This window comes from Lissotriton vulgaris, chromosome 9, assembly GCF_964263255.1.
Source record: "Lissotriton vulgaris chromosome 9, aLisVul1.2, whole genome shotgun sequence".
NCBI classification, from domain to species: domain Eukaryota; kingdom Metazoa; phylum Chordata; class Amphibia; order Caudata; family Salamandridae; genus Lissotriton; species Lissotriton vulgaris.
This window is the reverse complement of record NC_141697.1, coordinates 77,698,213-77,722,392: the sequence shown is the minus strand read 5'-3', so window position 1 is coordinate 77,722,392 and position 24,180 is coordinate 77,698,213. Positions and strand designations below refer to the sequence as shown.

At 41.2% G+C, this 24,180-nt stretch overlaps 1 protein-coding gene across 6 annotated transcripts in view; it reads right to left on the bottom strand.

The window, feature by feature from the left end:
- Window positions 1–24,180, bottom strand: part of RBM25 (RNA binding motif protein 25) — a 370,502-nt gene that overhangs the window by 296,031 nt on the left and 50,291 nt on the right. For 4 of the 6 annotated variants that reach the window (XM_086937079.1, XM_086937080.1, XM_086937082.1 and 1 more), the window contains one exon: window positions 17,538–17,587. In XM_086937079.1, the coding sequence (XP_086793205.1) occupies window positions 17,538–17,587 (50 nt within the window). Of the gene's footprint in view, window positions 1–7,325; window positions 7,399–17,537; window positions 17,588–24,180 lie in introns of all 6 variants that reach the window. The other 2 variants (XM_086937084.1, XM_086937083.1) reach the window with 1 other exon arrangement.

The window sequence follows — 24,180 nt, the reverse complement described above, 5'->3', positions numbered from 1 at the left end:
TCTACACGCATTGTCACCTCATTTAGTGGGGCTGGAGTCCCTTCCTGAGTTTAGCCCCCTGGAGGCAAAGGTGTTTATGGGTGAGTTGCCAGACCGCAAGATTTCACGCATTTATCAGACGTTGGTCCACCACTGTTCTACCGATTTACAGCGCCTTCGAGCAGCGTGGGTGGGGGATGTCGGTGATCTTGAGGAGGAGGACTGGGCGGAGGCCCTGGCGAGTCCGCGTGGGGCCGCTATTTCCACATGCCTGCGGTTAGTGCAATTTAAATACTTGCATTGTGTGTACTTTACTAGAGTGCGACTGTGGAAGGGGAAAATGATAGGATCCCCCGAGAGCCTCCGATGCAAGACATACGAGGGTACGCTTCTGCCACAGTCTGGGATTGCCCTGTGCTGCATAGATTTTGGAGGGGTGTTTTCTCCTGTCTGTCTGAGGTGTTGGATTGGCGTTGTTGCATGTGTTGGAGTGTTTGGGGCAATAGGTATAAGTGTCACCTGCTTCTGTTGGGTCTCACACTGGCAAAGAGGGATATAGCCAGGGCCTGGAAGGCGGCTCAGGCTCCACCGTTAGCTGCCTGGCGTTCTGGGATGGACTTGTGCATGGGTCTCGAGTTGCCAATATTTCTTGCTAGGGGATGCCCCCGTAAACATTTCAAAATTTGGAAACGATGGGCGGATTACAGGGGATTGGAGCTGGACCCGCCCGGACGAGGCTTCCACTGTACCTCTGACTTGGGACGATGATAGCAATTTGTGGGGTGCTGGAAGGGCTCAGTGTGGAATTTGGGTCGTGTGATTATTCCATCGGGACGGCATATACGCAACCGGGGGGTGGTGGGGTTGGGGGGTATAAAAGTCTACGGCATTATTGTATTTTCTTTGATGTGTGCTGCAGTCTCCGGGTTACGGAGCTATGCGGAATATGTGACCTGTGACAAATAAAATCTGTTTAAAAAAAAGAAACTGCTTGATCAATGTAGTCATGGATGAATGCTAACCATTTGCAGTTAAACAGCAGCAAATCTGAAATTCTGCTTTTTGATAAAGCAGCAGAACACTGGTCCCAAGATTGGTGGCCAACCGAACTAGGTAGCTGTCCAACGCCTAAGGAGTCAGTCCGAAATTTGGATTTTTACATGGACAATAAATTGTCCATGGAAAACCAAATTAATCATATTGTGGGTTCCATGCTTAGGGCTAATGCGCAGTTTAAGCAAGATATTTAGGTGGATCCCTGTTGAGGCCAGGAAACCATTAGTACAGGGTTTAATCATAAATAGAATGGACTTTGGGAACTCGCTTTTACTTTCTATAAACGATAATCATCTGAATACACTCCAGGTTCTTCAGAACACTGCGGCACGGTTAGTTCTTGGCCTCCCGTGATGATCTTCATCTACCCTCGGTTTGAAAAATCTTCACTGACTTCCGGTAAAGAAGCAAATTCTTTTTAAAACTTTATGCCTGGTGCACAAACATATGTATAAAAGTGGTCCCAGATACTGGTCCAAGAAACTGAGATGGTACAATCCCCAAAGAGAACTCAGATCCAGTAACGAATCCCTGTTGACACCCTTAAGAATACAAACTTCCTGAAACGGCGGACGTGCTTTTTCTTTTCTTGCCCCCGTCTCCTGGAACAAAATGCCCCTTTGTCTCCGCATTATCTCTGAACATAGCCAGTTTCGAAAAAAGCTGGATTTTTGCTAATTAAGTCATCCTACCATTCTATTTCCTATGTCAGAGCAGTCTGCTAGCACCATGAGACTCCTCAGATGCGATTTGTGCACGATACAAATGTCCCTGATTTGATTAGATTAAAAAAAGTAATTTTAGTGAAGAGACTTCAACACCAATAGAAATGCACAAGGTTGTTACCGAAATGTGCGTATTTTCATATAAGTGCATTGATTTATCTGCTGCTGGTGTTCCCTGGCAGGGATTCAAGCATGAGTGCATATTTAGCGGTTAAATAAATGTGGAAATATACTAATTTCAGCTTATTTTTTAACAAACCCCCCCAAAAATATGGATACATCTAGATAAAATTAACAAAAAATAAATATGAAAAAATACAGACGGAAATGTCAACAAAAAATACCATATAACCGGGAGCCCTAATTTTTAATCTACATCCCAGTCCGTGTTTAAAAGGGATGAAAATATTTAACAAGTATCTAACATCATGAGGTTGTACTGTCGTTTCAATCTTTTAAATGGTGGTATCCAGTAATGTGCTTCCGAATGAGCCCCAAATGGAGACCTTTGGGTCCTTGCCATAATTAAATTACTCAAACTTCACTGTATCCAATACCCCTGAAAACGAAAGGTATTATATGGATTTTTCACAGTAAAGGAAAAAATAAACACAAAAGAAGACATCATGAAAACTTGCTTAAACTGGCACAACCGCTTCCATATTCAAAGAAAGACATGAACAATTGGGCTTTTCCAAATAGATCTTAGGTACGACAAGACTGTTAGCAATACTTTGTACAACCTAATCCGCGGTTGATGGGGTTAAGTGCTATAATTTAACTGTTTTCCATGTGTTCGGACTCACTGGAGAGATGCACAATCAAAAAAAGGGTCTAGACTAGACAGTAGCACTTCAGAAATTGGGGGCAAAAAAAGCATATCCTCTTCTGATTCTGCAAATGCCCACATTATCAAATGTAAAGAAATTCTGCTTCCTGCCCAAAAGCATTAAATGTCCCATATCAGGAACAAGAAGCATATAACATTTGTGTAAACATTCTGTCCATGTAACCATGGATTTAGCTGTGTTCACACGTAATTTCCAGCTCTATAAAAATAGCCAGAAAAGTATAAGAAAGCAGAAGGGATTGACAATCACTGAGCATTCGATTTCAGCATATTTTTGGGCTATTCTAGGACCTTTTACGTGAAAATAAATTATGGCGAAAAACCCAGTTGAGTACGGACTGAATTCACACCTCACATATGGGTGGATTCGAACTACCAGTAACTCACCGGATGAGTCTGACCTGCAGTCATATCACTTGCAGAATTGTGTATGTGTGTGTGTATATATATATATATATATATATATATATATATATATATATATATATATATATATATATATATATATATATATATATATATATATATATATATATATATATATATATATATATATATATATATATATATATATATATATTATATTTATTTATGGTAAATGCGTTCCCTGTAGTTCCGGAGTTGATGTAAACCCCACTCCCGCCTAAAGTTGTTCCACATTACAGTTTGGACCAATGAGGACTGTGGGACAAGACATTCTGAGGTCAATGGACAAAAGATTTTTCATTATCCAAGTCTCTTCTTGCCACTATGCTATTTAAGAGACAGATTCTACTGCACATAACCAGTAGAGATGGTGGCCATCAGCTTCTTTCCCAATTGACAATAAGGATTTTTTTTGTGCATATCTTCCCTCACTAATGCAAAATGAGGGCTAGTGGATATGTTAATAAAGTGTCCAATCGCTATTTTTAGTTCCAAGAATGGTATCCCTTTACCGACTAGCCATGGAAATGGTCTCCTCGGAACATCACAGACAAACTGTACAACATTTTTGTTAAAGCTATTTTACATAGATTGCAATATTTGTTTGATTTTTAAAACAAAATTTTAAGCAATTACCATTACTACTTTTTGGAATCCATAATCTGGTGTTATTGAAGGAAATGAGCATTCTAGATAATTTTTAACTGACCATAAAGACCCAAAACGAGAATTAGGTTTGGGCAAAATGTTTGTAATATCGGTGTAATCTCATGTAATTTCTGCCATTTCAGTTTACTCATTAAACTGAAATTCCTGAAATAATGCTATGTCACTTAATTTCAAATTGGTTTGGGTAAAAATCTAGCGAGGTAGCACGTGGACAACGTGAACGGCAGTTGTTCACAGCAATGCTTTTGCTCTCCTGCCCCCCCCCCCACCCCCACCCCCCCCCGCCTGAAATCAAGTTTCCATCTCGAATTTCACATAATTTGTTGCAATCTTTAATAAAGTGCCTATAATTACGTATAAAAAAGTTGGGGGCAAAAACCATGATTTTGCACACCCAAATCAGAATTTAAAATTTAATTCTGGACTGGCTGTGGACGGTAATTATTTAGGCAAAGATTTATATCTGTTAATGTAGTCACAGCTCTAAAATCTCATGAAAACAAAATTCTGTGGGTACCTAAAGAGCACACACCACCTCCAAAAAGAATTCAGGTGATGCGTTGAAGGGTGGAAAATTACATTGTCCCACAGGAAAAAATAGCTACATTTCACCACAGTGCTCCGAAAATAATAAACAGCCACAAATTGAAATATTGTGTTACAGATGCCAGCTCAGAAAGTAGCCATTTTAGAAAAGCAGAAGAAAATCCTTGCTACTGTCAAAAATACTAATAATTAATAATTCTTTAACTTTGATGAAAATGGGAAGATTGATTTAATAGAAATGATGCATAGAAGTTTGGGTTGAAAGTTAAGATGTCCTACCCGCAAAGAGACCAAGAACTGGTAGTAGAAACCCACAAAAAGCTCACGGTTGGTGCCCTCGGATACAACATTTTCCCTATTGCGTTTTTCAAACTAACTGAAGAGCTGGAACTGAAGCTCCCTTTGGTCAGGTAGTAGCATTTGGGTTGCCGAACCTACTACAAAAAAGGCTTGTACAACCACTTCATCAAAAAGGTAAAGAATTCAGATGTTTTCTTCAAAACTGGTCATGGACAAAATAAAATCGAATTGGACAGATGTGGCATTTTGGAAATGGGCGTGGGGGCAGCATCACTGTTTGGGGGATTAATGTTAACATGCGTGATCCCCAAGCAGTTTGCCACTGGTTCGTTTTAATTGGCCTTTTATATGAGTGTAAAGGATACACATTTCGAAAACTCTGGACAACAAAGTACATTTAAAGTGGGGGCTAAAGGGTCTTTCTAGAGGAAGTATGATGAAAGGTTTAGTTACAATACCAGTGGAAAACACATACGCAGGATGTTTTTTATTGCAAGTCAAAAATTCGGTATCCAGAAACCCGATAACTCTACTAAAACCATAACCAAGATTAATTCAACATAACCAGCATACTAGTTGCTAAATCGGAGTCAGCAATTCTTTTAGAAACTCAAATCCAACTAAAAAAAAACAGGTTCTGAATGGTGTCTCCAATGCCATACATATGGTGAGCATAACTGATTGTGCCCCTGATCTTTGTCACGAGTTAACACAATCTCAGAGTGAATAGTTAATCATGGCAAACTACTAACTTTATACCCCACCTACAAATGGGTAGTAGGCATCTCTTTAATATCTGCCAAAGTTCATGAATGGGGTCGGGCATAGGGTTCAGACTGCCCGCAGCAATGTAGTACACTTTTTTTTAGGTACCTAATTAGGATACACAGTTGCCTGAAAAAAGGCAGTACAATGCCGTGATATACTGTACAGAATGCAGAATTAAGCACTTCAAAAGTGACCCACCATGATAACTGAGCAGGGGAACAGGCACAAACCTTATGCCTACACTGCGACCACAAGTTGGTTTGCGGTCAGCTAGAAACATACTTTCTGTAAAAGACATTTACATTGGATTTTCAAACCAAAAATCGGTACCCATATTTCATCAGGAATCCCACCTACAGCCTCTCGCTAGATCATTGAGGTGATTTCAGCAGAGTCGAGTGACCAACATCACTTTTATGTCTGAGCTCTCAGGTAAGTATTCACTAACAAAGCGTGTTCGCCTAAATCAGAGGTAAACCTGGGCTCAAACTGGTTAAGCAAAGTCGGAGCTCAAGAGGCCATGGAAGGGGATGGCTTACACAGCCAGCCACGTCCACTTTTACCAACTTGCAATATGACACTGCCGCTTTGGGTGTTGCTTTTTATAGGCAAAGATCAACTTACATTTTCTCCTTTACCAGTAGGTCTCCTTAACATTAAAAATAAAATAAAATAAAGAAATACTCATGGCCAAGTGGCTGCTACTGGGCATAACAGGGGAGGAGAAGTGGCCCAAACATTTACACACCTGGTACATGGCAGCCGATATAGTGAAGCGTAACCTAGCTAGACTCTGGGGAGTGAATAGGTCTCCCAAAGACTGGGAGGAGGACTGACTGGTTGAGCGCACACCGTATCAGTCCCGAGGCTGCCCGCGCAAATTCGACAAGATCTGGGGCCCATGGATGTAGTACAGGGGTACCAGCATACTGGGAGAAAAAGGGAGATTGGGGAGGGTACACAACAGCAATCTGATGATTAATCCACGACCCACCACACCGCGAGTTGCGTCACCCCAGGGGATAGAGACTGGGTACACACTGGCAATTATGGATGATAGGGCCCCCTGCGAGCGGCTCAAAGTGTCTTTACTAAATTGTTTGCTGATCTGTGATTCTCAAATAACTTCTCAATAAAAAGATTCATAAAAAATAAAAACATGCCCATGTTACGGCATAGGTATGGAAGTCAGAGTTGCCCAATTATAAGTATTCCAAGCAAGTATTAAATGACTTGTCTAATTTGGCTAGAAAAATCAATTGGGACTCATAAAGACTCCCTGAGGAAACTTTGAGAGGTGGGGCAGAGGAAGTTTAGAGCATTAACTTCAAGTATTCAAGAAAAATTAGCTGCAAGATCGAAAAGTTGCAGGAAGAAAAATTATGCAAGGGAGCCCATGAGAGGGCACGTACACACAAATAGTACTATATTCAAGAAAATCATACCCGTGGCCAGGAACAGCACAAGAACACTGTAAAACGTATTTATACTTCATTAAAGACTCGTACAGAGTACCAAGGCAGTAACAACGGTGATGAATCGAACGACAATAATGAAATGAACAGTGCTCTGAAGCAATGGGTTTTGAGATGATGTTCTGAGAAAGGGTACTTATCAGTTTGCTTCGTAGGGAGGGGTGGAAAGGGCTTGCGGGCTGTGCATGGAACAATGAGAGGAGGATGAGCATGAGGAGAAAGGGTAGATGATAAAAAAATGGTCTAACTAGCAGAAACACGAGAGAATAGTTTTAGCGGAGTAGGATAACCGGCTTACTGGGCTATAGGTAATTCAAAAAGAAAGCTGTAAATGTAACCTAAATAGATTCACATACCAATATGCAACGCTTCAACTTAGACAGCAAGCATCGAAACCAAGAAGTATTACTGATTTAAATAAGCAACTTATTATGAAAAGTCTTTCCCCAAGCACGTGTTAGCTGAACAAGCAACTTAGATGCACTGTACAGTTTTTACTTTAAAAAAAATTCTAACACCCATTTTACAAACCTGCTCCTTGGTGAAGTTGATGGGATTAAGGCGAAACAAAAGAATATCTTGATGGAGATTAACTCATTGAAACCTAGAAACAGAATTTGACAGCCGATAAGGACAACTAGACGCTCTTGTCTGGCCATTTCGATGCCTTGTCAACCTCTCTGACACTAAATAGTCTTCAGTATTACTTTCTAACACTTTTGTTAAGTTAAATGCTCATCCCCAACACTGGTTCCCTAAAACCTAATTTTCTATTATTCTTCTGCAGTACTACATTCGTAGATGTTTAGGAGTCAAACTCATTGTTGTGATCCTGGCTACATTTGACCCAAAAGTCACACTATTCCGGCAGTACTAACCAGTGATCACTATGTAACCACACTACAGGACAGTTTAAAATTACCTTTGCACACCTCTTTAAGTGCATATATGGAAGAAAGTGTCTGATTTTGAATAATACAACATGGCCAATACAATATTAAACCTACTCTGAATGAGCTCTCTAGTGGTGCAGTGCTAAATTCTTTGAATTAGCAGAGTTTATCCTGACTAATACCCAATCACTTGCCTTTGGCTCAATCCCCCATTTTTACAAGACTGGAAAATTAAGATAGTCTTAGTCATAGGATCCTCTTTTTAAACGCCATGCACTGTCCCATCTCTTGTCAAACAGGTAAATTGAAAAAGCTACACTCCGGGCTATTCATTTTGCCTCCAGCTGTTAGGAAGAAGAGAGCATCATAGAACTAACACTTCTTGAGCACAGGCTCACAAATATCCTAAGGATCGCATTGGGTTCAAATGGACATGCTGCTATAAAGACTTGCCCACCATCAGATATCCAGTTTTCAAACCGGAAGTTCCGCACAAGAGAATAATTCAAATGTAATTTTAAACTCCGTAGGCATCAAAGAAGTCTCATGCATTTGGCCAATACCAATGGCAAAGTACTACCGGAATACCCACAAGCGGAGCCCTCAACGGTTGCCTATCAATAATGCGTTTAACAAATTGAAGTGGTCATGTTAGCCACCTTTTTCCCTTAACCCCCGAAACTCAAGAATTCACAACAGGATAGATTTTATCCAAAACCTACACATTAAAGTTGAACCTTTCTTTTTTTTTAAAAATGCATATGAACACATTCCTGCAAGTAACCCTGTCAAACTTTAGGCACTTCAATCAATGATTGCAACTAAGTCACGCTGCAGTTTGACAGCAAACAAAACGGACATTAATAAGAACAAACATTTCACAATCACTAAAAGATACAGTATAAACAAATATGTTAATAAAGTGAAGAAATTATGGAGAGTTACTGATCTTCTCTTCGTGTAATTCTTCAGTAGCATAGGCAGTGTATACATTAACACTTTAAGAGTTTAGGAAAGTGTCTCTCCTAGACAGTCCCCTGCACATTTTGCCCACTGGTACTGATTCTTTTGATTGGAAGTGCACTGGGTCCCTGCTAACCAGGCCCCAGTGCCCACTCCCTGAAAACCATATGTTAATTGCGATTCAACTGGCAAGGAATTTAAGCACCCTACAAAGACTCTGGTAAAAGGTACACCTTGTATCCAGGGCATGGGGACTAAAGAGGGGACCTAAGAGCTGCAGCATGCATTATGCCACCCAAAGGGACTCCCACGTAAACTACATGTAGAACGCCAATGCAGAATGCGTGAAATGGTGCAAGCCGTTTCAGAAAACATGGCATTGCCCACTCCATGTATGCAATAGAGTAAAGTACTCCAAATGCTGGAGAAGCACTGATGCCCATCAATGTGGTGTTCCATCAAGGATGGTGTATGGGTGACCGAGTCACGTTCAGAATATGCCTTAATTATCTTAATGGGAATTACTTCAGTACCTTGAGGACGACACACGGACCAGTTTGAAGATACTGTAATAAGGAGTAAACCTCAAAGTTTGCAGCTACCGTAGCAATTTCATTCAGCATTTGGGGTACAAAAATTACCAACTCCACCATGAACATTACTCTGGATTTCAAACAGACACCAAAGCTACTTTAGCCAAAATGGGAGAAGATTCCCTGTATGATGACAAAAGTGACTTCATACTGACCCTTTCACAACCTGTGGGCTGGCATAGCCAGATTGTGTATCATAATGTGTTTACTCTTATTAGCAAACAAAAAGGTAATGATCCTTCATTTGACTGCAATCATACACAATCTCAATGTCTCAAGTCCCTCTCATAACTCATGTTTGGCCCCTAGTTAAGCATTTTCAGCAGTGAAAGGTTATCTTTTAAACCCCCTTCCTCCCTGCAAAACGTCTGCAGGACTTTACCAACATCACTTTAGGCCTGGACAATGTATTCAACAACTTGAAGGACAGCTTCATATGCATTAATGGACAGAGGATCGAGATTACAGGAACCTAAGACACTTGCACGTGCTTCTCTTGAACACACTCCCAGGTGTGGCAGATGCTGTTAGAAAGGTCTTAAAACGTTGTGAACTCGAAAGTCAGAGTGCCAAAGTCTTACCTTAGGCTGTAAAATTGAAAGCTCCATGTAAAGTGCATAATTTCACATTTTTAGAAGACAAACGTGTGTCTATAGCTTAGGCACAATGCTCTCAAACAGTCTGCTTAGAACCACACATTTAGGAAGCAATAAAAACACACTGTCAGAAGGTATAGGATCATGTGTGGAATTCAAGAAAACTTATTGGAATTTTTTGAGAAAAAGGGCAACATGGTAAAAGTAAAACGCAATTCCTCTACAATTCCTTAACAGCGGTGTAAAATTATGCAGATTTGGGCATTCAGAACAAGTCTGCATCCTTTGATGCTCTACCAATAATTGAAGGTATTTTCTTGCAACAAATTGCTTACTCCATGGAATCTGACAATTTGCATAATTTTTAGTGATTGCATACCAGAGAGCGCAAGCCTATTTACAGCTTATAAGGAATGGGTTTGTCATTCGTGTTTGCTTTTTATTCATTAGCTTGTGTGGGCCTCTTCTTGTGTTTGTCCTGCCTCTGAAGCATACTCTTATCACTTGTGTCCTTAAACTGCTTACTATTCAGCAACTACATCTTTCTTTTTGGTTAAGCATTCTATGAGACTACACGTGCTTTCCAGCAGTCTCCCTCATGCACTTTACTTGGCTCCTACACTGCGTTCCTTTCACAACGGCGCACCTCTTGTCTGTCCTTCCATTATGTGCTTGCCTTCATGTCCTTCCCTTATTGCTTTCTCAGCTGTGTGCTTCTAACACTTACACCTCTCTGTGCTCCTGCTCTCGATCAGCCATGTACTTCGGCTTCCGCCTTCCATTTTGCGTCCCTCCACCCTAACCCTCTATGTTGCATCCACCCCACCATGCCATCCATGGTGCAAGGCCCTAGCTGTACCATTCTTGTTGCTTTACCTCCCCACTCGCACCAAATGTGCTACTTAACCCCACCCGCTCTGTTTAAAAAAAAAAAACGAAAATCCAATTCAGCTCAATAAATAAAAAGGATAAAGCAACCGTCATTTTCTAGGCACATCCATATGCGGTACGCAAGCCTACAAAATGACAACAGCATCATACTACCTTTTGATGGAGGTGCACAAGAACTCTAAAAGCCATTGACACAGCCAACAGGTCACCTTCGCCAAGGACTCTGGAGATGAAATTGCAATAATTTGAAGGACTACTCCGCTTTCAAAGGACAAGCGCAATGATAAAAGAAAACCCTTAAGAAAAGATACCTGCATCCACATCCCACTGACAAGTTTAATAAAGATGGTCTGGACTGCTGGAGTTAGGTAGCATGACGGTCCATCTCTGTTTAAGCATGTAGTGCATTATGGTTATCACAGTCTAAATCAACATTTCTGTTCTGGGTTGAATATCGGCCAAATCACTGGTTGGGCTCAGACATTTTGTAATCAAATTATAGTTTTCTTAGAACATGAATTTGACGCAAAGTAGTGAGTCACTGAGCTACACTTATGAGTCATTTTGGCCTCATGCAGTCAATATTCAGTGGATAGCTTTTTTATTTTATTTAAGTATTAGTATGTTCAAAGAAGACCACCAGGGTACAAGGCAAACGCTGTCAGAGCCCAGAGGTCAAATGGGCATTATTTTAACTCCACTCGTCATTGTAGGATCTCTCAAACTCGGGTAATGATTCAACGTCTCTGCTCTAAAGCAATACAGATGTCTAGATCAATCTATATTGTGTAAACACACCAGGGGGGCAATGTATATATTGCTCTGGCATACATATGGCACTTGAAATGTGAAGCCTTTGTCATGCAAGTCAAAGTTGGAAAACCCGGGCTGTGGGTAATTTAACTATATTTGTACATTTAGCTATAAAACCATTACCATTTTTATTGTAATCAACTTTCCTAAAGCAGGCATGGTGATGTTCACAAAAAGTACATTATCTGCCTTTCAGGAAGATGCCCAACACAATAGCGCTCTCTTTCTGAAATGCCAATGGAGACAGTCAGGGTACAGATAGAGATATTTGAGGCTTTTCTTGCAAAACAAAACATGAAATCCGAAGGAGAAGGGCAATGACCTCTCTTTTGGGTCTATGCCATTTTTAGGTTGAGCCTAGGCAGCGCAAGTGCGGTCCCTTCGAGACATGCTGTATCCACTCTGTGGGCTTACAGCACACACATTGCCTTTTTCTTCGTCCCCGTAGATTTTCCTTCAAAAATACTTGCTTGCTGTTGGTTAATCCTTCCTCTTTGTCCCACCTTTCTGCATTTTGTTTACTACCACAGCACTGCCCAACTACTGTTAACGTTCCACTTTAGTGCTAATCTGTTTGTGACTTTTGTATTCCTTTCCTGCTCCTCCGTCGTAGCAGCTTAAAGATATTCAGCCGCTAGTGCACCCCAATATCCCTGCGACACTCACTCTAGGCTTCCTCTGTAAACGGCTGTATTGTTCTCACCTCCTCCCATAGAATATTTCTATTAAACTTTTTATTTTTTAATTGGTGTAGATTGAGAGGAGTATGCATGTCATGGTGTTACTTCTTATCACAAAACTAGCATCATTACATGCAAGGTTGCATTCTAAAAAAAATAAACCAAGGGAATATCAATTTGGCACTCTTCGGCACAGTGGGAGAGTTGATACTATAACATTCACTGCTTGCTACTAACTCCCCCCATAATGCTTTATGGGACCTTACCTTTAACATGCATTTGCATCCATCTCAGCACAATACGGCCTTGCTTTTCTGGTCAACTTCCAGCTCATCAACCTAAGTTGGTGGGGAACCTCAAAATCACCTTCCAATGCTTTTTCAAGTTATCCCATGGCAGGAGCTTTTGCTCTACAGCCGGGAGCTGTTTGACCTCTAGGGAACTTGTGCCTGGAAACATTGTACAAGATCTTTAAGGCTGAAAACTGTACAATGCATTGGTTGGGGTTACGCCTTCTAGGGGCTGACTGTATGGTTGCAATTCAATGTCCTTTCATAATGCTGTTTTACTGTGGTTTCTTGCCTCCCTTTGTTTTCACTCTGCTACCCTTTACAGACGAGAGGTAAAGTTTCACTTATATCACATTAAGCTTAGCATTTTTTTGTTTTCAGAAATCCAGCTTGAATAGTTTGTTTCAAGGGATGCACATGAAGCTTGCCTTTTAACGGTTAATCACTCCGTGTTGGCCGCCTGTCCATTGCTCAAAAGCCAGCGTCACCCTAATCTTGTTCCTTTCAATGGAACCAGAGTAGGTCGACGTTATGTCATGAGATGTGCGCTTAGCACAAGTACACTTAACATTTTTTTTCATTAGCCCATGCTACCTAATCTTAGCTTAATGCATTTTCTGCAGCTTTTATATAGCGCAATTTAACCCGTTTTACAAGTGCACCAGTAAATTAAAATGCTTTGTTGCATCACCCTTCTGTGGTCAAAGTTTGTAGCAGAGGCAGCTGAACATGTCAGAAATCAAGAAAGGAAAGCCTAGCTGCAGGCACATCTTTTTCCTAACAGAAGACTAGTTCTTTAGTACGCATTCAGGAGCTAAATATTGCTTAAGTTTGAGCTCTAGTGCCCCTAATGAAAAATAGGATATTTCTTCAGTGACTTTATTAATAGTTCTTAAAGAAACTTTTTCCCACCGTGGTTGGTTGGTGGCACTGCCATATGCAAACCAAGGGATGCTCGTTTGTCATGTGCACTGTGTATAGGGCAAATATTTTCACTATTTGTAGAGCAACATTTAGTTATTAAACCTATTAAAGCAAGCACGTTTTATACAACTCATACCCTGAACTAAACTCCGTCAATGGGCCTCAGATTTGGTGCTCAGTCAAAGTAAGGCACAATGAAGCAAGGATGATGTACAAATTGGTCAAGTTGGGAGGGCTGATTTTAATCCAGTTTTTTTTACCACGAAAGGTAATAGTTTATGTTCAATTGAATACTACAGTATGGCCAATACCATCATCAGAACTTTAAAGACTCGAAACCTCTTCCCTTTTGCACACCCTATGTTACTTTGCATTCCGCGCACAGGAATGGCGGCGACTGATGGAGCGCTCATGTCATCAGTACGGCGATGAGATGTGAAGTATTAGGAGCATCTCTGCCCCCTGCATGAATGTTTAATATCTGTTTTTCCGTTCTTGCGTAGTTTGTAATACATAGTCATGAGAGTTGCGCATAAGATTACATACCTCTCTTATGGGATCCCAAGGTTACTACTACCACCAACATGCACGTCTGGGGATTTTAAGGTGCACTCGCTCTTAGGTGCTTCATGAGACGTCAATACTATGTTCCATATTCTGACACCACCATCCATGGGAGTAAGTCTTTCTTTGCTTTCTCACTTATGTGCTGCATTTCCTTGTTCCAAGATGCTTTTTTTTCCTTCTCCCTTACTTATAACTACATGTGCACGCATGCACAACTTCACACTTAATTTTCTAATGATGCTGAACCATGATGGCAAAACTAGAAGGTGAGACCTATTGGCTACTCCAATGCTTGTTTTTAATTACTAATGATGGATTAGGGGGCATTTCAGTTCATGGTGTTCCATAACAAACTGTTAAAGCCATTTTTCAGGCTCCAGGTACATCTGTTCTTTTCCTTGTTTGCTGTGAAAGAATAGAATCAATGCAACTAGCTTTAGTGTAAATTAACTCAAATGCTGGATATGACAGGTCTGAATGATGCGACCTAGATATATAATAATAGATAATAGATCAATCAGACCACCGGTTAGAACAAGCAACTCTGCATCATAACAGAAAATAAGTGATGTGCACCACCAATAAGTATTCACATGAACAGTGGCACTGCCAAAAGAATCACCTCATGTTGCAAAAGCAGTTTTCACAGACACAAAAAGGTAGCAAAAAACAGATCTCCCACATCTGGCTGACATTCTCAATCATACTTCAAAGCTCTCTCTGGGGATGCGCTCTTAGTTCTAGTTACCAACGGCAATGCCTCCCTTACTCAAGGCATCTTCTGAGAAGCTCTTACCAGATCCTAAAACTCTTAAAGAAACCTACACAGAGTCCTGATGACCTCGCCAACTAAGAGCCCATCACTCACCTAACACTCATCAGCAAGATCATTGGAAAAGCAGTCTATGTTCAACTCTCAAGATTACATCAATAGTAACCATCTCCCTCACAACTACCAGTCCAGTTTCAGATCATGCTGCAGTACAGAGACTGCTGCCTTACACATCATAGACTATGCTCTCCTGACCGCAGATTAAAGTGACTGACCAATGTCTCCTGATATCGCTGAACCTCTCAGCTGCCTTTGACAGTCTACCAGCTCACCCTCCAACCACAAATGGAATTTACTAGCCAAGTCTATTACTGGTTCTCTTCCTACTTTTCCAACCAACACAAGTTCGTGCACATGGCACCTCCAGGTCACAAAAGATCTCCATCATAAATGGGGTCTTCAGGGTTCCATATTGTCTGTGGTCATCTTCAACCTTTACACAGAGCTACTTTGTACTCTACTCACAGATAATCGAAGGATTCATCAATATGCACATGATACACAATTCTACTTAGTCTCCCCTACTTCAGACATACAACACCTGAAACAATGACTGCACATCATTCAGACCTGGATGTCCAGCGCCTACCTGAAGCTACACAGAACCAAGACAGAAGGTCTTAGATTTACAAAGAACATACAAGATAAAGTACAACCCTGACTCAATGACAAACCTGGCCTGCTACAAACCGAAACTCACAAAATGCCAAGTTACTTGAATTCACACTGGACACCAATACTACACAGTTTGCAAAAACACACTTCTCTTGAAAAAAACAAAAAGGACAGTATCAGACTAGTCCGAAAGGTGCGGAAAGTCAAGATTAACTTTTTGGGTCAAACTATGGGCAGGTGATATATAAAAACTATCACACCCACTTATCCTGCACCTTGAAATGTTACAAAATTAACAAGGTACATCAAAGGTTAAGTCAACAGCTGATCAATTTTAAAATTAATACTAAGTCCTGAAAAGGGAAAATCAAGGAATTACTTGGCTAATCATGAACAAGGGCTCATTACTCTTAAACGCGCCATTCAAAATTGAATAATAGAAACATCATTTGTTAGCCATTACGCCATTAAATGCCAACCCCGTCCCAAAGCGAAGATAAACCTTAATTGAACTTTTTCGTTTTTTTAGTATCATGTTGAATATAGTCTACTGGAATTAACTCTTTCAAGCAAATGCATCACATATGTACATTTTCTGTACTACCAGGCAACACATTGGTTGCCAGGTCAGATGCATCTCCGTGGTAATCATGGATAAGCAACGCTGCAACTCGCTCATATACCAAATGTTAGATTCACTTTGAAAAGCTCACAATGTAATCCGACTAAAAGGAAAAGGAAGCTGGCAGACATTAACTCCTATTCATGTCGGTTTCTCTTCACTTTCACAAAAGCATCCCAAATATACAGATTCCGTAAGAAAGGAAAATGTGTCCTAATAGTGTAGACTTTTTGCACTTAAGCCAATGTGAACCCTGAAAAGGCAGCTAAAAAGCACAGAGACCACATGAATAAGGAAATGCCTGTGAGTAACAGTCAAGTGTTGTACTGAAGTCTGCGCTAGGGTTAAAGTCACGAACCATTCACTACCTACAATACGTTCTCCGCTCTAAAAAATAAAATAGGGTGGGAATTTCCTTTCTTCACACAACTGATGCTATTCTGAATTCCCGAGTTTAAGAAGTACAGACAGCAGACAGCAGACCTTTGATGAAAGGTCCCTATGAATTGGGTATTTCAACTTGAAGGGGTTCATGGGGACAGGAAGGGATGTGAAGAGGTGCACAAGCATTTGGCATGAGGAAGGAACACAACATTATTTAATTACTGTTAGAATGTTTAGCTTTTTGGAGATCCTGCTAAAAAGTGTTGCCCAAAGATGCAGTGGAAAGACTGAAGCACATTATGGTACACTAACAAGAGCTTAGCAAAAAACATAGCTCCTTTTGGTTTGGGAGTTTCAACCAGACCAAATCCACCTTGAAAGGCCGTTTATTTTTTGTTAACTAACGTTTCTTAGCAGCACCAGCAAACTTAACATAACACACTATATCTGAGTCACGTTCTGTAAACCGAATATTTCTTGTAAAACCGAACAAAAACAGCAAGTGAATCAAATGTCACCTGTAAATTAATATGAAAACTGGATAGGCTGTGTGTTTTATTATCAAAGCATGGAAAAGGGAAATTGTGCTTACAATATCCTGCAATATTTTAACAGTTGCAGTTGATTAGTTAAATGTAAGCACATTCTTCCACTTGTGTTCTCTGGAACCTGTATAAATATACAATTGTGCCAAACGTGCGTAAAACCACTAAGATATACAGTGTCACCTTAGTTTAATGCCAGTTAACCTGAATCAAATGTGAAATTTAGACCTGTTGGGAGTGTATAATGCAGGCGAAACCACGCGCTTCCATTCTGTGAAATCTCCTCATTCATTTCTGATGATGGTTTCACGATGCAGGTACCTGTCCATTAGGAACTAGACGGCCAGCACCATCTCATTTCACACAGATCAAGTATAAGCTGCCAAAAGGGAACAATTATTATGAACATTTACCAATCCTTCACATTTAACTACAGCAAAGATGACAACTACGACATCTCCTTTGGTTTGCTGACCATTTACAGCCAGCTAAAAGCTAGAAAATGAATAGGAGTATGATGTGGAAATGAACTTACAGTTGGAGCTGGAGCCATTAGGCTCATTGGTACAGGAATCATTGGGGTCCCTGAAAAGAGAAAAAGCATATCATGTTAGTAGATACTTACACATGAGCAAAGTTTGGCAATATCACCAAGTTGTACTACAATCCCAACAAGAAGTGCATGTATCTCTGTGAGAACAAACATTACCATTCTAGTTAAAAGCACCACTATATTTATTCAAACATGCGCTACTCATTCTACTTAAAGATGCACCAAAGCGCATATCCATCTAAAGGCAGAGACTTTGAGACCATACCACTGAACTCTTTGTAGTGCCCTAGACTCAAGAAGTATTGGTAGCATAGACATGGAGAAACAGAAAATCTTTATTTTTCCTTTCGAAAGGCAACTCGCTTTCACAAGACTGATGATGGCTGATAACAAATCTCAAAACTCCAGCTAGAATACTAGTTAAGCTTAAGCGCATTCTAAGACCATCCTTTGAAGGATGGAAAAAAATGGCGACTGCAATGGGGATTCTCAGTATGCAATTTTCTGACACTTGTTCAAACTGGTCAACAAATGGACACTTGAACATTCCTAAAAGAAGAAATGAATTGCACGTTGAAAAGCACCCCCAGTTATGGATTTATTCACATGCATGTGAAGGACACAATGCATACTTTTGATTCTCTGTCCTTCACTTAGTGGATGAAAGCACTTCATAGCAGGAAAACTCAAGTCAAACAGGATGGGTTTCAAATATAAATAGAGTATCACGCTAAAGAAGCAGCTGAAAGTCACATGAACCCACAGGACCTGCAAGCAGTGTGATGCAAGCTTTCTAAACAGTGTGTGTGCAATGCTAATATAATGCTACACTTTGATCTACATGTGTGTACAGACTAAATACACATTAGGCTCCGGCAAGAAAACAAGAACTCAATACGCATTAAATAATCAAGAGTTGAAAAATAGAAAAAAAAAAAACACAACAATCCTAAACTAGTGCAAACCAGCTCATAAAATAGGACTACTCCACAAGAATTGGCAAATTGTAAAACAAAAAAGTCCTATGGCACAGTCAATGCTGCCTGTTTTATAGCTTATTTTTAAATTCAACAGTGCTACACAGGAACCACGCAGCTGTACTACTTGGATATTAAAAAAAAAAAAACACTGACAAAGCCAATAGATCTTCCTTAGGCAAGACCTATTGACTTTGCCAGTGCTTGTTTCCTAACATGATGCAAGGTGTCCAGAACAGCAAAATGGAGGAGTCGTAGGAGAGGAAAGAAGAATGTGGGGCACAGGCCATAGGTGCAGACTTCAGAACAGGTGAACCAAGTTTAAGACTAGTCAGATCAACATCCTGTGATTCTGGGCAGATCACTTAATCTCGCCAGTCCAACAATAAACAAACATTGGCATAGCCAATAGGTCTCGCCTTAAGTGGTTAAAGTTTTTACTCGGTTCTGGAGTATGTATGTTAGTAAAAAGAAAAGTCACAATCGGATTGTACTTTGACGAGCACAGCACATGTTGGCTCTGTATGTTACTTTGCATGTTCTTGAAATCAATAAAAGAAATCTAAAAAGTCACCAAAGTGCTTCTCTCTGTAATCCAAAAGTATATGCAGCATAATCATTAAAAGTAGGAAAAGATAACTATATAAGTAGTTGAACAGCAATTGTGAACTACAGTGTGGATGTTCACATTCCATGCATTTCCTGAGTTTTGATGGAGCGGTGTTACTCACACTGCCCAGGATCAACATTTGCCGGTTTTCAAGTAAGGAAGTACTGAAAGGAGGAGGGACGAAAACAGATTCTGGAATTGTGGTAGGGGAATACTGCAACCCCAAAACATAAAGGATGACTACTGCACCACAAGATAAATTGAGGGGCTATCATCCTGGATGGGATTTCCATTTAAACCAGTGACAGAGGGGGATATTCGTCTTATACATATATAAAAGCCCTGATGAAGTTCAACTTCGATTTAACGAAGCAAAGTTAAATAAAGGAATGAATTAATATAAGGAGGAACTGTGGACTTTTCGTTGATTGCGTGCACCAGTCTTTAATTTGTCTTTATGCATTTCTGTTCAGAAGTGGCATCAAGAAACGGCTGATGCCTTAGGTTGAAGTGTACCACACTCTAATTGAAGGGAATTGTGTGGGATGTGCAGTTCCAAAGGTCTGCCGTTGCATCCGGTGATTAAAAGACATCTACTTATCACCATATTCATACTGTAGGGGTGTGCTGTTTTTAGGTCTCGCGCCTAGCGTTGGACTGCGCAGCAGTGCTCGCAGAGCGCAAGACATTTAGTAGGTGAAAAACAGGGATGTGAGGCTGCCCTAGGAATGGCACACGCACTAGCGTGTGCCTTTCCTTCTGTAGCACGTTACTGGCCTTTCCGTGCGTGTATTTTTTAAAGCCAGCACGCAATAGGCCAAACGCGGGCGGGTTGCTCCGCCCATGGCCTATTGGTGTCTATTACGCACTTGGTCAGAGTCATTGAAACCACATGGCCTATTGGTGTCTATTATCTTGCCCAGACACGGGCGCGATAATTGAAACCGAAACCACAGCTCACAGTGGCTTGCGGGCTTCTTTATTTTTGGATCAATTTCACATGAATGCAACAAAAGCCGAAATGTGTTGCTTCTCTCTTAATGTGGTTGTATGAGTGATTTGAGCCTGGTGGCAGGAAGTTATGGATTCTACTTGTATAAAGGGCTACTATGAACGCATACTAGAAGTCTGGCTTGGAGGACGACGGAACATGAAGTATGCTCGTCCTGCAGATTATTCGCCTCATTGGGAGTGGGAGGTTAGACTCCTCGCCCGCCGGACATTCTCCAGCTTGCCATTTCCCTTTCTTACATGTAGTTAATTCTGCAGATATGGTTATTTCTTTTTTTTCTGTTTGCACATTTTCAAACTGGATGTAGCCGTCATGCATTGCAATAGATCACAGGATGAGCCCCAACATGTTTACACTATAAGAGGTCAAGAGGTAGTCGTTGGTTATATAGCCATGTTTGAATGTACATCCAGGTTCAGAGTATAACATTTCAGCTTGGTTAGGAGTAGATGGTTTCTCACGCGTGGTGAAGGTGGAGCCGCCTCTGGTGTCCGCAGAGTTGGTGTTCTACATCTTGATAGTAAAACCGGAGAAGAAGCACAAGTCTATTGAGATACGGTTGCATCGTTTATTTTTGAGGAGTAAATTATTGGCTTTGCAGAGAGGTCTAGGTTTCCAAGAAGCTAAAAGCTTTTGAATTAGGCAGTGCGTTGGTTTTATTTCATAGTTTTGAAAAAGTGGGACACAGACGCATGTGAACAGGAGCTCTTGTTCTTTAACACAAATGGACGGACGAACACACACACTCACGCGCACACACACACACGTTATCTCCCACACAGGCGCACATTTGCACTTGCTCTTAACCACAGACGGACACAGGCACTTACGCGCTCAGACACACACGCACGTTCTCTCCCACCCAGACACACAGATGCACACTAATACTGGCACCCGCCCCCCTCCAGCAATGCTTTGTGGGCGCCCTTCGTGGACACACAAGGCTTAAAGTCCCTAGTGTTGCAAATGACACAGTCTGCTAGTTACCAGCAGCCTCTGGCGCCCCCAACAGGACAATGCAAAAGCCAAGAAAACATAACTGCTCAACGGCCGTACGGGTCCGACAGGATCTTAATGTTTGAGGTTTACAAAGGGGCGGGGCCCACTTGGGTCATCAGGGTCTCAAATGGCAGAATGGTAACCAAACAGAGGGAGGCCAGGGTGACAATGGTTGCTTTATCACCAGTTGACCGTATGTTGATAACAAGCGTTTGGCAATGACAGTAATTTGGTTCTAAGTGAAGGTGGTTTTCAGCCACTGGTGAGTTTAGACACTCCGTGACTGACCATGCAGGGATTAGGTCACTCATTCCTGCACTCATGCATCCCTTCATCGGACAGCTGCTTCATTCTTGCATTCATCCACTCACCCAGCCACAACCCAAAAAACACAAACTCAAACGTATGAGATATAAATGAATAAATCTAAAATAGGCAAAAAAATAAAAGTAATAATAATTCATTAAATGCCACTCCATAAAGGTGTTTGCAATAAAACAAATAAATACATTAAAAAAAAAATGAAATCAATATTGAATACAGTGCTCGGCAGCCAACGTAGAATGGTATTGTGTATAGAAGTTACTTGCCCTAACTATACAAGATGGCTTTCATGTTACTTTTAAATGTAGCCACAGCGTTGGAATGGTAAAACAATGATACGCTGTTGCCACTTGAGGGGGTGGAGGGGGGGGGGGGGGGGCGAGGAGGGTAGGGGAGGGATCTGTTAACCCGTTAACCCATTGACTGTTCGGATAGTTAAGAGTACGATCCAGCATAGAGTCGTAAGGATTTGACTCTAGTTCGAGATGTAGATCGCAAATATCCTAGAAATGTTGGTTAGGTGGATGACTACAGGAACACTGGCAGAGGCGAAGACGAAGACACCAGCAGGGAAGAAATTCCTACGACCGTGTAATCATACCAGCAAACGATGTTGAAGGATCAGATATTATGTATACGGTTTCCTCCGAGCACTGATCTTAATGCTTGTAACTGAATAAAGTCCGTTTACAAAATAAATGATACATTGTTGCCAGTACCACACCAGGGTACTGATTAAGTAGCAGTACCGGTGAGTGATGTGTCGCACAGCAAATACAATGAGCGAGCAAGCAAAAGGCTTGTTACCACTGCCTAGGGAGCTGCATGTTGCTAAGAAAATGAACAAGCATTGGCATAGCCACTAAGTCTCGCCTTTGGGACCTTAAGTGTTTAGTTATCCAGCACAATATCCTTGCTGCAACATCATCAACTGATGCATGGCTAAAAACTTAAGGCCCCAAAGGCTAGAGACCTATTGGCTATGCCAATGCTTTATTTTGTTGCAAAAAACATGACAAAACGAGCATTTACACAGCTAGAAGGCTACCAACCCAATTGACTTATTGGTTTTGTCAGTGCTTGAGATAGAATAAGGAATATGCTACTTACTAGTATGCTACTTACCAGTATGCATCTGCTCTTGGCATGTAGGGCTGCTGACATTCATATCTGTGCATAGATCGCCGCCTAGTGTTGGGTCCGGATGATTGCATGTTGTTGTCCTGGAAGAGTCTTCGAAGTATCACGAGATAGGTGGCTCCTCCCTTGGACTATAGTGCGCATGGGCATCCTCAGATTGTTTTTCGCCATTGTGGCAGAGATGGAGTATAGTACAGTAAGAGATGTCCATGCGTAGAGTGAATGCTGCGGCTGCGACAGGCACTGGGGAGGTGGGTGGGCGATATGAATGTCAGCAGCCCTACATGCCAAGAACAGATGCATACTGGCAAGTAGCATATTCCGTTTGAGGCATGTGGGCTGCTGAATTCATATCTGTGCATAGATTGTATAGCAGTATCTCCCTTAGCAGTGGCTACCTGTGTCAGTCGCAGCAGTCTGGAAAAGAGTTTTGAGAACAGCCTGTCCTACAGCAGCTTGCTGTTTAGAATGTACATCTACACAATAGTGTTTTGTAAATGTATGTGTAGTTGTCTATGTGGCTGCTTTACAAATTTCGTGTAAAGGAATATTACCCAGGAAAGCCATGGATGCCCCTAGCTTGCGTGTGGAATGCGCCCTAGGGGGAACTGTTAAGGTGAGTTTGGCTTTTAATTAACATATTTGGATGCATTTAACGATCCATCTGGCTATACCTGATTTTGAAATAGGGTTACCTTTGTGTTGCGGTGAGAAAGCAACAAACAATTGTTTGGTTTTGCGAAATGCCTTAGTTCTGTCTATATAGTATAGCAGAGCTTGTTTGACATCTAGAGTATGCAAGGCCCTTTCAGCTACTGTCTGTGGATTTTGAAAGAACACTGGCAGTTCTATGGTTTGATTTATGTGAAAATGGGATACCACCTTTGGCATGAATTTAGGGTTTGTTCTGAGAACTACTCTATTTGCATGTATTTGGATGAATGGCTCTTGAATAGTTAGTGCTTGCAGCTCGCTAACTCTTCGAAGCAAAGTAATGGCAATAAGGAAAGCCACCTTCCAAATAAGAAATTGTATTTCGCGTGAGTGTAGTGGTTCGAAAGGTGGTCCCATAAGTCTGGTTAAAACAACGTTCAGATTCCAGACTGGTGAAGGTGGGTGTCTTGGAGGAATTACACGTTTTAGTCCTTCCATAAACGCCTTAATTGCTGGCACCCTAAATAGTGAAAGGTGTTGCCTATTTTGAAGATATGCTGCTAATGCAGCTAAATGTATTCTGATGGATGAATAGGCTAAATTGCAGCGTTGTAGGTGCAAGAGATAGCAAATGATGTTTTGAGTTGAAGCGTCAAGTGGGTTTATATCATTGTTATTGCAGTAAATGACGAAACGTTTCCACTTAGCTGCATAACACGCCCTGGTAGTGGGTTTTGCCTCCTTGATAATGTTCATACAGTCTGGAGGCAAGTTTAGGTATCCGAACTCTAGGATTTCAGGAGCCAGATCGCCAGGATCAGCTGTTGTGGATCTGGATGTTGGATTTCTCCATGGCTCGGACTTAGGAGATTGGGTGTGAGTCTCAGTCTTTGATGAAGCACCACTGAC